The sequence below is a fragment of the Paralichthys olivaceus genome, chromosome 20 (genome assembly GCF_024713975.1).
Source record: "Paralichthys olivaceus isolate ysfri-2021 chromosome 20, ASM2471397v2, whole genome shotgun sequence".
Taxonomy (NCBI): domain Eukaryota; kingdom Metazoa; phylum Chordata; class Actinopteri; order Pleuronectiformes; family Paralichthyidae; genus Paralichthys; species Paralichthys olivaceus.
This window is the reverse complement of record NC_091112.1, coordinates 4,045,018-4,059,781: the sequence shown is the minus strand read 5'-3', so window position 1 is coordinate 4,059,781 and position 14,764 is coordinate 4,045,018. Positions and strand designations below refer to the sequence as shown.

At 43.3% G+C, this 14,764-nt stretch overlaps 2 protein-coding genes across 4 annotated transcripts; one reads left to right on the top strand and one right to left on the bottom strand.

The window, feature by feature from the left end:
* The first annotated feature begins 1,710 nt into the window (after positions 1 to 1,710).
* On the top strand, positions 1,711 to 10,741 carry cap1 (CAP, adenylate cyclase-associated protein 1 (yeast)). The gene is made up of 13 exons (XM_069516795.1): positions 1,711 to 1,866; positions 5,529 to 5,624; positions 6,105 to 6,205; positions 6,372 to 6,449; positions 6,631 to 6,774; positions 7,422 to 7,507; positions 7,716 to 7,821; positions 8,060 to 8,252; positions 8,353 to 8,531; positions 8,809 to 8,932; positions 9,095 to 9,177; positions 9,272 to 9,415; positions 9,504 to 10,741. The coding sequence occupies exons 2-13, from the start codon at positions 5,531 to 5,533 to the stop codon at positions 9,585 to 9,587; spliced, it is 1,416 nt and encodes a 471-aa protein (XP_069372896.1). The 5' UTR covers positions 1,711 to 1,866; positions 5,529 to 5,530; the 3' UTR covers positions 9,588 to 10,741.
* ppt1 (palmitoyl-protein thioesterase 1 (ceroid-lipofuscinosis, neuronal 1, infantile)) lies at positions 10,742 to 14,747 on the bottom strand. Of its 3 annotated transcripts, none has more exons than XM_020104537.2 (10): positions 14,670 to 14,747; positions 13,689 to 13,811; positions 13,342 to 13,451; positions 12,610 to 12,737; positions 12,320 to 12,390; positions 12,086 to 12,188; positions 11,871 to 11,961; positions 11,627 to 11,725; positions 11,280 to 11,351; positions 10,742 to 11,154 (listed from the first exon to the last, which is right to left on the bottom strand). In XM_020104537.2, exons 2-10 carry the CDS (start codon positions 13,801 to 13,803, stop codon positions 11,032 to 11,034), a joined length of 912 nt encoding a protein of 303 aa, XP_019960096.1. In that variant the 5' UTR covers positions 13,804 to 13,811; positions 14,670 to 14,747; the 3' UTR covers positions 10,742 to 11,031. The 3 variants fall into 3 exon arrangements, with proteins under 3 accessions (XP_019960096.1, XP_019960099.1, XP_069372897.1); XM_020104540.2 differs by having other exon boundaries at positions 14,590 to 14,679; XM_069516796.1 differs by having other exon boundaries at positions 14,558 to 14,676.
* Between the last annotated feature and the right edge of the window lie 17 nt (positions 14,748 to 14,764).

Here is a 14,764-nt window from a genome sequence, read left to right as displayed (position 1 = left end):
TTGTAACTGTTTGTTAAATTCAGCCTTCCCCTTCAGACTCTCCCTCTAACACACTCTTTCTCCAGCATTGCTGCACAAAGGCTGAAATATAAACCTGTAGTTCTGTCATTTGTTTATTTCACATTTATGATCCCATTAACCTCAAGTCTTTGCAGCTCCATTAACACAATGTGCTGTACGATCAAAGGCCATAACTTCTGATGCTCATTTAAAGATGTAATTTCCCTCCGATGATGGTGGATAGACACAGACGCCAGTGACCGTTTTCTACGAGCGACTCTGGGATGCTGAAGATTGAAGGTGTGTCAGGTTTATGTAAGAAAATAAATATCCAACCTGACAGTTTGTCCATGCGGCCACTGATTTGCGGCCTCTGCTCCAGGGCTACGTTTTCCTCCACCTCTCTGAAAAGACCAGTCTGCTCCTCGGGGTTAATACCACTCAGCGTCTTACTGCTGTTATGTAACAATCTCCTTTTAGCTTAGACGCACTGAGACAGAACATGTCTGGTCTGTTTTAAACTGGGTGAACGGACACGGGCGTGCACAAGGCAGGAGGGGTCTAATAAAACATGCTGTTAGTTGCATTATGGGAAATTTCAACGTTTATGGCTCTAATACTTTAATCAAAGTTACGATATCTGGGCCTCGTTTTTTCTCTTGCAAGACAATATCAATAACCTTTCTTTTTAAAAACGATATGTTGATGTAATGGTTATCTTTTCAATTTGATGAAACAAAACTTTATCTGAAACCTTATCCAGTAACGTGCACAATGTGTGCACAGAATAAGCTAAGGAGGCACTAAGTGGAGTGAACTCCTCCAGTCCCCTTTAATTCAATCAGATTTCACTCCCTCTTAATCAATCTCCTAAATATTCCGACTGTTTCTCACCAAGATCCACGAATAATTCCCTGAGAGGTTGGTGAAAATGTCACATTTGACACACGACCTCACAATATTAGCGAAGGTAACAAACTTTAACAGTTTAGGCTTTAAACCAGATCTTATTAAAGGGCCTCTCCACAGTGAAACATTACTGTGAACATGATATCGTTCTGTATTCCTCTGCTGTTTTCTGTTGAAATGAAACAAACAAAAAGGAACTGCTGTCAAACGGACAATCACCTTTTGCACATTTGTGTCATCTGCACATCACAATGTGTCCTTATATATTTTTTTTTACAAACATGCAATCACCCTGTGCACAAACCAATAAAAAGTGTGTATATAATGTAATATGTTGACTCCCTTGACTCCCTCATTGTGATCTGCCTGCTGCTGTCACGACTGAATTTCCCTGGTGTGTGGATCAGCAAAGTTTTATCTCATCTTACAGCTAAAGTGAAGTTTCCTGAGGCCCCAAACAAAGATGTCAGACCCTCGGTGGGTGTAACACAGATAGTTAGAGGATCTGGTGCAGGTACAGCTGCTTGTAACACGTCACACACATGTGTGCAATAAATGAGACAGTCACACCAGGAGCCAGGAAACATCTGCAAACATGTTCTAAACAACATGCATCACACGTGTCTGCAGATCTCCTCCTCCTCCTCCTCTGCACGGACCCAGTGATGTTTGCAGGAGGAAATGAACGACACGTCGTCTCCTGCAGATAACTCCTGATAGAAAAACAACTCTTTCACAGTTTCTCTCTCTCTTTCTTTCTCTCTTTCTCTCTTCCTTCTGCCTCTCACGCTCCTTATATGGGAAAGGAATGGTGGCAGGGCGGGGACGAGGCGCGGGGACTGCCGGGTAAACTCCCTCCAACATCCCGGAAGAAAGAGGCGAGTCTCTCGGTCAGTCTGCTCCGCGGATCCACAGCGACACGACGGACGAAAATCACTGCTCCACCACAGTTTGCAGGTGAGCGCCACGGTGCGGTCGATGTTACGACGTCGATCAGCTTTTTTTACATTTGGCGTTTAAAAATAAAATCCAGAGCACGAGGCTAAAGCGCCGCTTTTTCTTTTCCGGTTTATTGTGAATCGGTGTGATGCTAACACAGCCCGGCTAACGCTGTCAGACGTGCTAACCACGTTAGCTGCACCCTAAACCCACACGTCGTCTTTGTTTTCTTTTTTCTTTTGTTAAATGTTGTAAACCTTCCGTCTCATCTTTTTACTTCTTCTTTCTGTGAGAAGAGACATGTGGCAACTTCTGGGTCTTCTCCTGCAGCCCGGTGCTACGTTAGCTTAACACAGGGAGGGGTGTGTGTGTGTGTGTGCGAGAGAGAGAGAGAGAGAGAGAGAGAGAGAGAAAAATCCAGGAAATGCCGAAACACACAACAGACACACAACAACAACACGAAGGAGGACACACACAGCGATTAGACCAACAACACACACACACACACACACAACTGCAGTTTATGTCTTTTATCACCAAGTCGAATCGCAGTCGGTTTATCTTGTGTTTAGTTTAAGCTAGCTCTCGTTTTTTTTTTTTGGTGTCATAACACATTTGGTTCACCAGGCAGATCCGTCTCTGTTGTCACGTCAACTTTAGCTTCATGCTCTTTTCGCATTTGTTTTTTTTTCTTATTTTAATACATCAGGCATGCTAGGCTAGCAGTAAACAGCTCCTGGTCTGGAGGTGGGGTGGACAGAATTACCCACGACACCCACCCAACCACCGGCTTTGCCCTGCTGGCTACCTAGCTAACGTTAGCCGCAGGTCTGACTGGAACCCCAGTGATCGCATTAACATCCGCGGCTTGACGTTGATTTGTCCGCAGCCTGGAGGCTGGAGCCCACCGACCTACTCAGCCTGTGTGTGAGGTTGGAGCTCATCGCCATTGTTATGGTCTGCGTCAAGATAAAGACTGTGTGTTAGGTTTAGTTCAATGCAAACAGCAAAGACTACACACACACACACACACACACAGACACACACACACACACACACACACTGAGTTGGACTCTCCCTTCCAGGCAAGACATGCACAAACAGGCCTAACCCACTTCACTGGCCCTGCACCACGCTGATGTTGCTTAATATGTAGGACATCTCTGCCATGTGTCCACAGAAGTAGGTCTGTCCTGTTCTGGAGAAAGACCAGCGAGAGCTACGACATGGAGCGAGAACATGCAATGCATGAAAAATGCATCTTTTCCAGTAACATGCACAAGACTCAGTTTTTTTTAATTGGTGCGAAATGGATTGTTGACGTGCATTTTCTGTGAATCGACAGGGTTGATGATCCTTTCAGCTGCAGAGTAGTGGTTGTTTTTCTGGTGCCAGGAGACTGTGGGTCCGACAACCCGTTGATAACAGATAAACAAGTTTTTCACAAATGTTATGGATAAGTTAGACTTTGGAAATGTACTTTGATTAGTTAATTTCAACGTTATAATCATTTCATGAGACTTTTTAACATTAAAGGAAATGTGTCACTTGATTTGTACTTTTTAACTATTACGCTCATGTGAATATGACCAACTTCCCTTTATTCTAGTTCAAGCAGCCTGCAACCGACTCACTCCAGCTCCTGAATCTGTGGTTAAGCTCAACATTTACGCATCTTGCTTTTTTATAGTGCTCAAATCTATGGAAAATATAATGGCAGGCTCGCTTTCCTGTCTCGACTCGTGACTATATCTGCACTCAGGTCTCTGGAAAGTAGTTCCTTCTTTCTTGACATCGGAGTTTCCTCAGTGATCAGCACTTTTCTCTCTTTAGCAAATTGAGATATAGCAGGGCAAAATGTGTGCCTCTCAGGGATTTGACAATTGTCATTAGAGGTATGTTTGGTTTTTTTGGTTTCTATTACCACCACATGCACCTTTAGGGAGGCACTCCCTTCCTGCATAGCTGTTGAGTCATTTCTCAGCTGAGACCAGGAAGTCTACCAGTTGAACTGTTAAAATCTGCAGACGTAGCTGTGGCTCTCCACATCTAGGCTTTTAGGTCAAGGTTGGTGAGGTTCTGTGTCCTGCTATGATCTAATTTAGCTCCCAAGTGTTGTGAAGAAAGAAAAGCAGATGCTGTACTGTAAGAATATTGCTTCATCTTACAGAGACTTTGCTTTATCACCTTGTCTTTTGTCGTCACAGGTGAAAAGTCATCGCTCATCCTGCAGTAGTTTCACATTTAAGGTTTTAGACTCAGTCTTTGGTGGTATCTCTTTTAACGACGTCACTTATTACCTACTGCACCCTGCTGGTGTAATTATACTGCCAACAAATGATAAATAACTGCCAACCTGCTATAAATCTAAATAAAAGGTAACATTTCCTCAAGATTGTAACTCTGCCTGGAAATTAATTAAAATGTATGCAACATACTGTACAGCTGTAGATCAGTGCCTCTGTAGTGAAAGTGAGGCAGCAGCAGTGGGTTTCTCATGGACTCATTAGTGAGAGTGGTCTAAAGGTGTAAGGACTGGAGAGACTCTCTGCCTCGCAGATGAATCCAGTGTCGGCTCAGTTGTCTTTTGTAATATTAGCCTCTCTCGTTAGGGGTGTGTGTGTATCTGTGAGTACGTCAGGTGTAAGACTACGCTAGACCTGAACTGAAGTTAGTTAACCATCTACTTGAATGCGTAAGTCTGGAGTATCAGTTTGCATGTTGTCACACGCTCCTCTATGTATTATTACTGTTGTCAGACTCATTCCCAACACATAGTCAGGAAGGGCAGGTAAAAGAGAGGAAGGGGACATTGAAGGGCCTGGGTCAGATCTGAACCGGGGCTGCATGGTACCCATCAAACAAACTGGTGCACCCCAAAGTTTTAATGTTACTGCATCCTAACTTTTCTCAGTTGCTGCTGAATTTGTTTGCTTGTGGGAACAAACATGTTCAATCGACATAGTTGGGATAACTGGGCGAGTCGTCACTCCTCACAGTCTGCAGTAACATGTGATGATCTACATGCCTTAATGCTCAGCAAGTCCCAACCTGCTTAGCAGCAACACCATCTGTGCTTTCCTTTTTGCTACGTAACCGCTCTTAAGGTGGAACTCTGTGACTTTCTCCCTCTCACAGAATGAAACATTTTCTTTCACTTAAATCTGGAAAAGCCAATAATTGCATGTGGGGGGGGGGGGGGATAGAGTGAGTGAAGATTGAGAGCATTTATTGAAGCAAAGACACAGAACTCTACATCTGATGACTGATGATTGCACAATTTACTTCAATCCTCGTGGGATTTAATCAACCAGCTGAAAATGTGTCCAGGCTTCAGAGCACAGTTGTTATTATCGTGTCCAATTAGCTAATTGTTAATTGCAGTCTTCATCTTGTGTCCCAGGAGTAATTCACTCGCCCAATTAGAAGGTTGGAACAGAACAGTTGATCAAGACACACAGTTGACAGCAGCTGAGTATTAACACAGAGAAAAAAGCTGTTTGTTTTCAGTTTGGTCAAAACGAATGTGGATCTCAATTGTGGAACATTTTCCTGTATTTTTTTTTTTACGTAAAGCAAATTGAAATGGCCTCCACGCGTCATGTGACCAGGTCTGAGTAAATGCTTGATGTTGGCTCTTCCTGTTTTCACCTGACTCTCTCCTCTTCTCCACCCGACAGATATGGCAGAGTTGGCAGGTCTGGTGCAGCGGCTGGAGGTGGCGGTGGGCCGCCTGGAGGCCATGTCGGGCCCTGGAGATGCGGCTGCAGGGGGAGGTAATCCTCAGTATAATTATTAAGATAAGTTGATCAGATATTAGTCAGACGAATGTCTTTAAGTGTTGCATGCAGACGATGAAAGGAAAAACAACTTCTCCTTAATCAAACAAAGAAGAAATTCCCAGACGCGTAGGTCCTGAGTTCCTCTCAGTCGGAAACGTACCATCTCTTTTTCAGAGATGAAAAGATCTGACAGGATCCTCCCTCGTGAAGCAGATGAATCAAATCACTGCTGTGGCTGCACATGAAACATTTGGTTCCGATGGCAGCTTTCATCAGTGTTGACAATAAAACACCTGAGGATGTTGCGATGCTCATTGAACCAGTGCCACCTGCTGCTTTGGCAGATTTGGCTTAATAAAAAGTTTTTTCTGTCCTTTTGTTTATTTTTTAAATTTAATTTCAGTTTGTTTTCATTATTGGCTCAAAGAAATCTTTAAATAAATTTGTATGTCTTGTTGTTTGTTAACTCTACAGCTGTATCACTGTACGTCGAGGCCTTTGACGAGATCATCAACGGTCCTGTGGCCCAGTACGTCTCCCTCAGCCAGAAGATAGGGGGCGATGTTCTGAAACACGTAAGTCGTAGTTTTGACTTGTATGTTTATCGAACTGTCTCGCTCTGCCCATCTCTGTGCAGTTTTCACATGTTTTAAAGATCTTCAGTTCTTTGTGAAACTTGCTGAATAAGAAATGCTTTAACTTGTGTGTGACTTTTTTGAATTCCCTCTTTTGTCCCTCCAGGCAGAGATGATGAAGAAGGCGTTCACCAGCCAGAGACAGCTCCTCGTCTCTGCCTCGTCCTCCCAGAAGCCCTCTGATGTGAGTGTAACACACTTGCAAATTGCTCAGTCAGTTAAAGTCCCAACTAAATGTGATAAATCTACACAACTCATTCAGTTCGCCTCCTGTCTGATGGACCCCTCCTCCTCAGTTCCTGCCCCATTGCAGTCTGAATAAAATCTTCTTCATACTAATTCTGTTTTGTCTCTTTCTTATTCAGACAGTTTTGACCACCCTCCTGCAGCCTGTGTCCAAAGCGATCCAGCAGGTGCAGGGGTTCCGCGAGGCAAACCGCACCTCACCGCACTTCAACCACCTCTCTGCCGTCAGCGAGAGCGCGCCTGCCCTTGGATGGATCGCCATGGTGAGACGGGATTGGAATAGCTAGTGTGTGTGTGTGAGTGCATGCGTGTGTGTAATGGCAGGAAACAAGCCCCTCTTTGATTCTGTCATCGCTGTCTGGTGAGCGACAGTTTCTTGGCTGACCCCATGGACACCATCAACAGAGCTGCACTGTTACAGTCTAGATGATGAACTCTGTTTGTTGTTGTCATTTTGATCCTAATGAATAATTTATCAGCTTTTTCAAACTCCCATAATAGTTCCATTATTTGTTCGGCTTGTCCTGCGCCTCAAACATGTCATTGTGAACTGAATCTCTTACGTTTACCACATATCTGTAGCGGTAATAAACAATTCTTTTGGAAAGGGCTTTGTACAGTTAAGAGTTTAGATAACAACATTGATAGCACTCATGTTTACATGCTTTATATAAAGCTGCAGCCAGGAGGCGATAAGCTCGACTCAGCATAAATAATAGGAAAAAGACAAAAACAGCTTTGTCTGGCTTTGACCAGTTCAGATTATGTTTAGAAATGAATCTAAAGCTCTTTAATCAAACAAAGGCTGACAACCTCTCCTTATTAGCATGTTTTCACCTTTTGGATCATGTCACGCTCTGTGTTTCCCCCTATTTGCAGTCTTTATAATGGTTTCATTTTATTTTCCCAGGCTCCTAAACCGGGCCCCTATGTTAAAGAGATGCAGGATGCCGCCATGTTCTACACCAACCGCGTGCTCAAAGACTTCAAGGAGAAGTAAGTAAAGCTTCAGTCTGCAGCAGTAACTCTGTCCACAATGTCGTTTCATTTTGAAACTGTGAAATTTTGGAACGTTGAATAAATACAAAGTGTGACTGGAACATTCAAATGCAGCCGAGCAGTTTGTAGAACCTTTTATCCAGTCGTTCCGCTCGGCTCAAGAATTGAGCGATCATCAAGACGATCCTGCTTCCTTCCACTACAGGGACAAGACACATGTGGAGTGGGTGAAGATCTACGTCTCCATCTGGACTGATCTGCAAAACTACATCAAAAAGCACCACACCACAGGACTGACCTGGAGCAAGACCGTGAGTCCTTAAAGAATTCAAATTAAATGTCTTCAAATGTGGAAGTTGTTCACAAAGTTATAAAGCCATTATCATCCTTACCTCCATCTGTCTTCAGGGAGAAATCCTACAACACATAAAGAAATAAAGACCTGGAGAAGAATTAATGTTTTGTATGATATCAGTTGATGTGACATTCCTTGTAAGAGACTGAGATGGTTTCAGAAGAATTCTTTTTAAACTTCTCCCTCCACCTCAGGGCCCCGTAGCTTCAGCCAGTGCAGCTCCTCCCAGTGCTCCCGCTGGTGGATGTCCTCCCCCTCCCCCTCCTGGACCACCACCTCCACCCATGGACTTGAGTGGATCCTCTGGCGGCCGTGGCGGCAATTCTGGGGCTGTTAATCACAACGCTTTGTTCGAATCCATCAACAAGGGATCCAACATCACCAGCGGTAGGCGGCTAAAATTGTCTAAGAACAGATTCGGTAAAAGTAAAAAAAAGTTTTTTATGTGCTGATAAATTGTGATTCCCTCCTTCCTCGACCGCTCCAGGCCTGAAGCATGTGAGTGACGACCAGAAGACCCACAAGAATCCTGACCTGAGGGGTCAGACCGCTTCAGTGCGTGCTGGACCCAAACCCTTCATTTCAACCCCCCGACCTGCTCCGGCTGCCGCCCCGTCCCGTACTCTGCCCCCCGTGTTGGAGCTGGATGGGAAGAAGTGGAAAGTGGTAAGTTGTTGGTCCACACACACATTACAACAAATCTGACTCTAAGCAGGAGCTGAGTTTATCTCTAAGTTATGTGGAAGATTAAACGATAGAAAAATAGAACCCACTGTTAGCGGGAGTCATTTGTTTATGCTACAGATTTGAGCAATGCCAAAACGACTCATTGAGCCAGATGCACTTGTTATTTAAAGTGTGTTAAAACTTAAAACTACGTAATCAACTCTCGGTCTTTGTGCTTTCATTTCTTAAATTGTTTTTCCTTGCTCGCCTCCTGCAGGAGAACCACGAGGGAGCACAGGACCTGATGATCAGTGACACTGAGCTGAAACAAGTGGTTTATGCTTTCAAGTGTAACAAGAGCACCCTGCAGGTCAAGGGCAAAATCAACTCCATCACCTTAGGTAAGAACAAAAACCACCTGTCAGATGTAACTGAACCGTGAAGACGAGTTGTGGCATCTGTTCATTTAATATTAATGATGTGAAGGTTCTTACAAAAGGTAAGAATTTAAAAGGGGATGGATTTTGAAAACTTGCTGCTCTTATACGTTTATTTCTCTCAAGACAATTGTAAGAAAAGTGGGCTGGTGTTTGATGACGTCGTCGGCATCGTAGACATCATCAACTGCAAAGACGTCAAGATCCAGGTGTGTTAACGAGGCAGCGTTGTTTCACTTCACGATGTCACCCAATGATTTCTGCTGTTCTCTAAATAATAAGCGTTTACTTTTATGTTCCAAGGTCATGGGTAAGGTGCCGACCATCTCCATCAACAAGACGGACGGCTGCCAGGTTTACCTGAGCCAAGATTCCCTGCAGTGCGAGATCATCAGCGCCAAGAGCTCAGAGATGAACATCATGGTACCCAACAAAGACGGAGAATATGTGAGTATCAGGGACGGAACAAAGTCAATTTGCATTATGCTTGGAACCAATTGGATTTAAACATGACCTCTCTGTCTTTCCTTCTTAGACGGAGCTTCCTGTTCCCGAGCAGTTCAAGACCGTCTGGGACGGCCAGAAGCTCGTTACCACAGCAACAGAGATCGCCGGATAGACGGGGGCAGTGTATGAAATGACCGCCCCCCCCTCCTTGACATCATCCCACACCATTTTTTTTTTTGCAAACTCCTACCTGACTGATCGACCACTCCACCAGCTAACTCTCACTGTAGACTGAGATTCGGACCTCATGCGTTACATCTCCCATCCCTTCTTCCCTAACAGCCAATCACAGCTGAAGCTGTCCCCTCCATAAGCCAATGAGGAGTGCTTGCTTTACCCTGGGAGCAAATCCTCCAGCCAATCAGCAGGGAGCAGCTTGTCATTAAAATTGGGTTTTCCCTGAGATCCAGGGAGCACTTATCAAAAAACGAATAATGCCAATAGCTGGATGCTCTTTTTTTTTTTTTTTTTTTTCTATCTGGATAAATGTAACATGTAGAATAGCCAACATAGGAACAGTGATTCCTCTGTAACGAAAGCACTGCAGCCAATCAGGCTCCACCACCACGATGCTTCATTCAGGGTTTCTCTCTTCTTTTCATGCAATTCACTGAAGCCATTTAACAGAGGCTGCTGGCTTCCATATCACCGCCACTGATGTTGACTGTAAGATTATGTAACATTCAAAGCAGATGATATAAATATATATTAAAAAAAAAAACAATTGTCGGCACTCAAAGCACATAATTAGACACAAAAACAAGTAGTCTGTGAAACCACTGTCTATTTCACACCATCTAACTCTTCATCTAGATGATGTTGTGCAATTAAAATAGGACAAAACTCAATAATCCCACATTCCCTTTAACCCACACATAGAACATTCCCAAGTATTAAAAACATTCCACGTAAAGAGGCATGTAAGAAAGAGTTGTGGTAAAGAGCAGAGAGATGTCGCTGCAGAGCGGAGGAGAAAGAAAATGACACGAAACAAAGAGACTGAAAGAAATAATTGATCGTTACTGAAGGCTCCACCTCCACGTCAGTCTCTAGATTGGAAATATCTGGTGTGATTGTGTGTGTGTGTGTGTGTAAATATCCCTCAGCGTCTCTTCCCTCCCTCCTCACCCTGTCTCCACTCTTCACTGATTTCTTTTTTTAAATATTGTCTCTTTTTCTTTTACCTCTTATCATTTTGGGTCCAAAATCAGAAGTCTGCTCATTAGTTCTGGAGACGTCATTAAAAAATGTTGCAATAAAAATCAATGTATTTTGGTCTGTCTTTATTAGATGTACAGATGCATCACATCAGTGAAATTATGAACATTTTTAGGCTGTTAAAAGAGTTGGACCTCATCCGTTGAGCTCACAGTGGAAATAATATTCCTGAGTCTGGTCTTAGTATTACAGTGTTGAACACAAAGAAAACCTGCATCAACATGCTATGAGTGATCAGTGCAAAATGAAGAAACTATCTTCTCCCTATCTCTGGTAAGACTGTAATGCCTTTTAATTTTAACTTGCATTTAATTGCAGGTTGATATTATAAAGTGTTTTTAGCGCAGGTAAGGCAGCAGGTTTTCGTCGAACCATTCTCTGGTGAACTGGAGGTGATCTCCCTTAGTTGCCAGAAAAACCAGCTTCCCAGCTTTGTCCATGGCCGCCAACCCCAGACGATCCTAAATGTAGAGACACAGACTTCAGTCAGAGGTTTTACAGTCACTGCCTGGAAACAAAGCTGGTGATCGATGCAGAATACTGCACCATCAAATGGTAGATTTTGGAGCAACAGTTTGAGTTTTACCTCCGTGTAGAGAACGCTCTCCTGTAGAGTCTCCGTCTCTTTGCCCTGCCCGGTTTTCAGGAAACCAAACCACTGAGGAGAGTCAGAGAAAATTACAATAAGATGGATAATATAATCATCATGGTGCTATGGTGATATCTACTCTGGTAAACTGAAGACGTTGATGCTGTAGAACACAACATAAGCCAGTAAAACTAAATGCAGCTTAGTAAAGTATAATAACTTGTTTCCAGACATGATGAGTGGCATGAAAAAGTAAATATACAACACAATACAAACATTACTACATTTTAAAATACAGTGTAAACAGTACAGCAACGTTTCCGTGTGTGTGATCTGTGTGTTACCTCAGAAACGACAGGATCCACCACAGTGTCCTGCAGGAACTTCACCATGACAAACTTTTCCAGCCGCTGAAGATTCTTCTTGTACGTCTCGTTTACAACCTTAAGAGCAGAGAGAAGTGAAACACGAGAACATTTTCAGTATGAATTGACACGACTAATCTCCCTGTGTTTGATCGAATGATACTATATTTTGAAGCAAACACCACAGGTCTGATTCTGTAAAGTCCTCTCCACACACACTGACCCTCTCCTGATTGATGTCGGCCAGGAACAGGCTGTGCTTCTTGTAGAGGTCGTCATTTAGCGGGTCGTGCCAGTACTGCGCCTGCACCAGGCTGATAACCACAGACACAACATCCAGTCAGTGCAACACCTCAGTTTAACAGTGACAGTCGTCAAAGCCACACGATAATCCAGTCTGCTCAGCTGAACACGTCAAGGGGAGCGACGGCAACTTACTGTTCCTGAACCAGGTCGGAGTAAGCGCCACTGTTCAGAGCTTTGCGGATCATGTCACAGATACGAGAGCTCTCTCCGGGACACCTGGGCAGACCGTACACGCCTGAGGAACAACAAACATCACGACATCATGAGATTGTGATGGTGACTCATATTCACCATCATAGATTCTAGAGTTTATAACACATGTGATGCCAACATTTACATATATCAGTATAATTAGACTTAGACTACCTTGATGCTGACCACCGATGGAGATCAGGTTTTTCATTGGTGGAGAGGGGCAGCGCTGAGCCACAGCCCTCCTGTGAAGAGAGGAACCAGGAGGAATCACAACACGCTTCCTCATTCTTCTTCTGGAGACAAAGACTTAGAAAACATGTTGTAACAGAGGCTGCAGCTTCGAAGCTTCAATGTGTTGAGATGGAATCATAGAAAAGATATTTCCTTCACCCTGAGGAAAAATAAGGGATCTGTCATTCGCACTAGAAAATCATTCAGAGTCCAGAGCAGGAGTTACATACAGAAATTGCGCCCCCTGGGAGAAGCCCATAGCATTGTATCCTCCCTTCAGGTTGGGGTCCTGAGCGAGCTGCTCGCACACCATGGACACCTGTTTGTTCACGTCCATGAAAAACCCATTTTCTGTGTCCTGCAGAAGGAGACACATGAGAAGTTCAGAGCATGGCGGACAAATCAAAAAGAAAAAGACGAGCAGCGCCCACACGGACAGAAGCAGTCAGGGTCCCCGCGGGGGATCAAAGCAAAAAGTAACAAGTTGCAATGAATAGTTACACAGAAAAATCACAAAAAGTTGGAAAGGAGCCATTTTCTGATGTAACTCGAGCCACTGGCTCTGCAAGTCACAGAGAAGGAATCCTTATATGTTCAAGTGGATGAATCAGGCGAAGCTGTGATGAGCAACTGCTCCATATATGACAACATGTCATATTTCTATATGCATTGTGCACTTGTGCAGGAAGAAAAGGGAGCTTATAAAGGTTTTTATGTACATTTACAGAAATTAAATAAATTCTCAGTGAAACATCAGACATTTCCTGAGCTAAGAAGCTTAAATTATCAAATTATATACAAATATTATGTGGATAAAAGATTCCAAAATGCTTTATTAGAGCATAAAAATAATAGAAAAAGTCTAAGAAAGCGAGGACAGGTCCTGTTTCCTCCAACAACTTTATCCTTTAGGACTTAAGACACTTGACTACCGAGACGTTTTCTTTACAGCGTAACAGTACCTCTATGACGTTTTTCCCGATCATCAATGAGAGCACGTAAATGCCAGGGATCTCCACCTCGACCATCTTCTTTATCGCTCCCATGCTCAGAGGGTTACAGCAGCTGTCACCTGGTGAACACATGTATATTCACTTTATGCAACTTGATTTTGTCCATCACGCAGTAACAAGGAATCTGATAATAAATCACATGTGACTTAAAAATCTTGAGAATCAGCACTTTCATATAATATAATCATTTATTTTTACAGCACATACAGCAAGTACTGAAAGAGGTATATATGTGTATATGTACATAGAATTTTTTATTCTTTCAGTATATGATGCAATGCAGTACGCTCACTCACCCATCCCATGCCACACTACCAGTGGTACGGTCCCATTGATGGAGTCACGAACTGGGCCGGCAGCAACCAGCAGCACTGGACCAGCCAGGAGGACACACAGGAGAGCTGCTGCCATTCTGGACCCTGAGACAAGAAACCAAGAGCAAGAAATAAACATCAGAACGCCTTGTGTTAAACGTGGACACTGATTTGTCTTCCCTGAGAGTTTGTGTGAAACCTCGATCACACTTAGTCCTCAGGAAAAAGACAAAAGTCACAAGACAACAATTTAAAAAAAAGATTCCTGAAAGTGCCTCGCTGGAGACTCGTGAGTCTCGGCATGGACTTCCTCTTCCACTTTCCACTGACTGAGACACTGAAGTAGTGAAGAAGAACTCAGATCTTTTACTAAAGTGAAAATATCAATATCGCAATCTAATAAAACTCGATTACAGGTAAAATCGACCTTACGTCAAAGTAAAGTAAGTACTGCACAGGGTATCAAGATGAAAGTACCATGACATGTTTTTAAGTTACATTAAAACTGGAAGTACTTCTTTATGCAGTGTTTTTATTCCACCAGTACACAGAGATGTAGTATTTCCTGCCGAGATGAAAACTACTTTTAAATTGTTTTCACGCTGGGTTTAACATGTCAGCCACAAATGCACATAAAATGATGTGAAGCATTTTAAAATGCCTCTTTTATTCATTGTGCAGAACAGAAACTCGGCTGTGTCTATTTCCTGCAATCTTCGCTGTTGAGATAGAGGAGAATGAAATGATCCCAGGAATTACACTGCGCCCAACATGTTATCAAAGAGAATCACAAGGAAGAGTTCAGGCTTTAAAACCAAATAATCAACGAATAAACACGTTTTCTTACAAACCGGAGTCAAATCTAACTCTTATTGAATCTCACATTTCGCTGAGGTGAATATCTTTGAATGGTCACGAGCCTGTTTAGTGTTAATAAGGTTTTAATCTACAGACGTCACTCACCGTCTCCAGTCACTTCCTTGTTTGTGGGGCCGAGGTCACATGACGACGTTTTGATTCTGACCGAACAGCCAATCAGATTGCGAGTAGGATGTGTT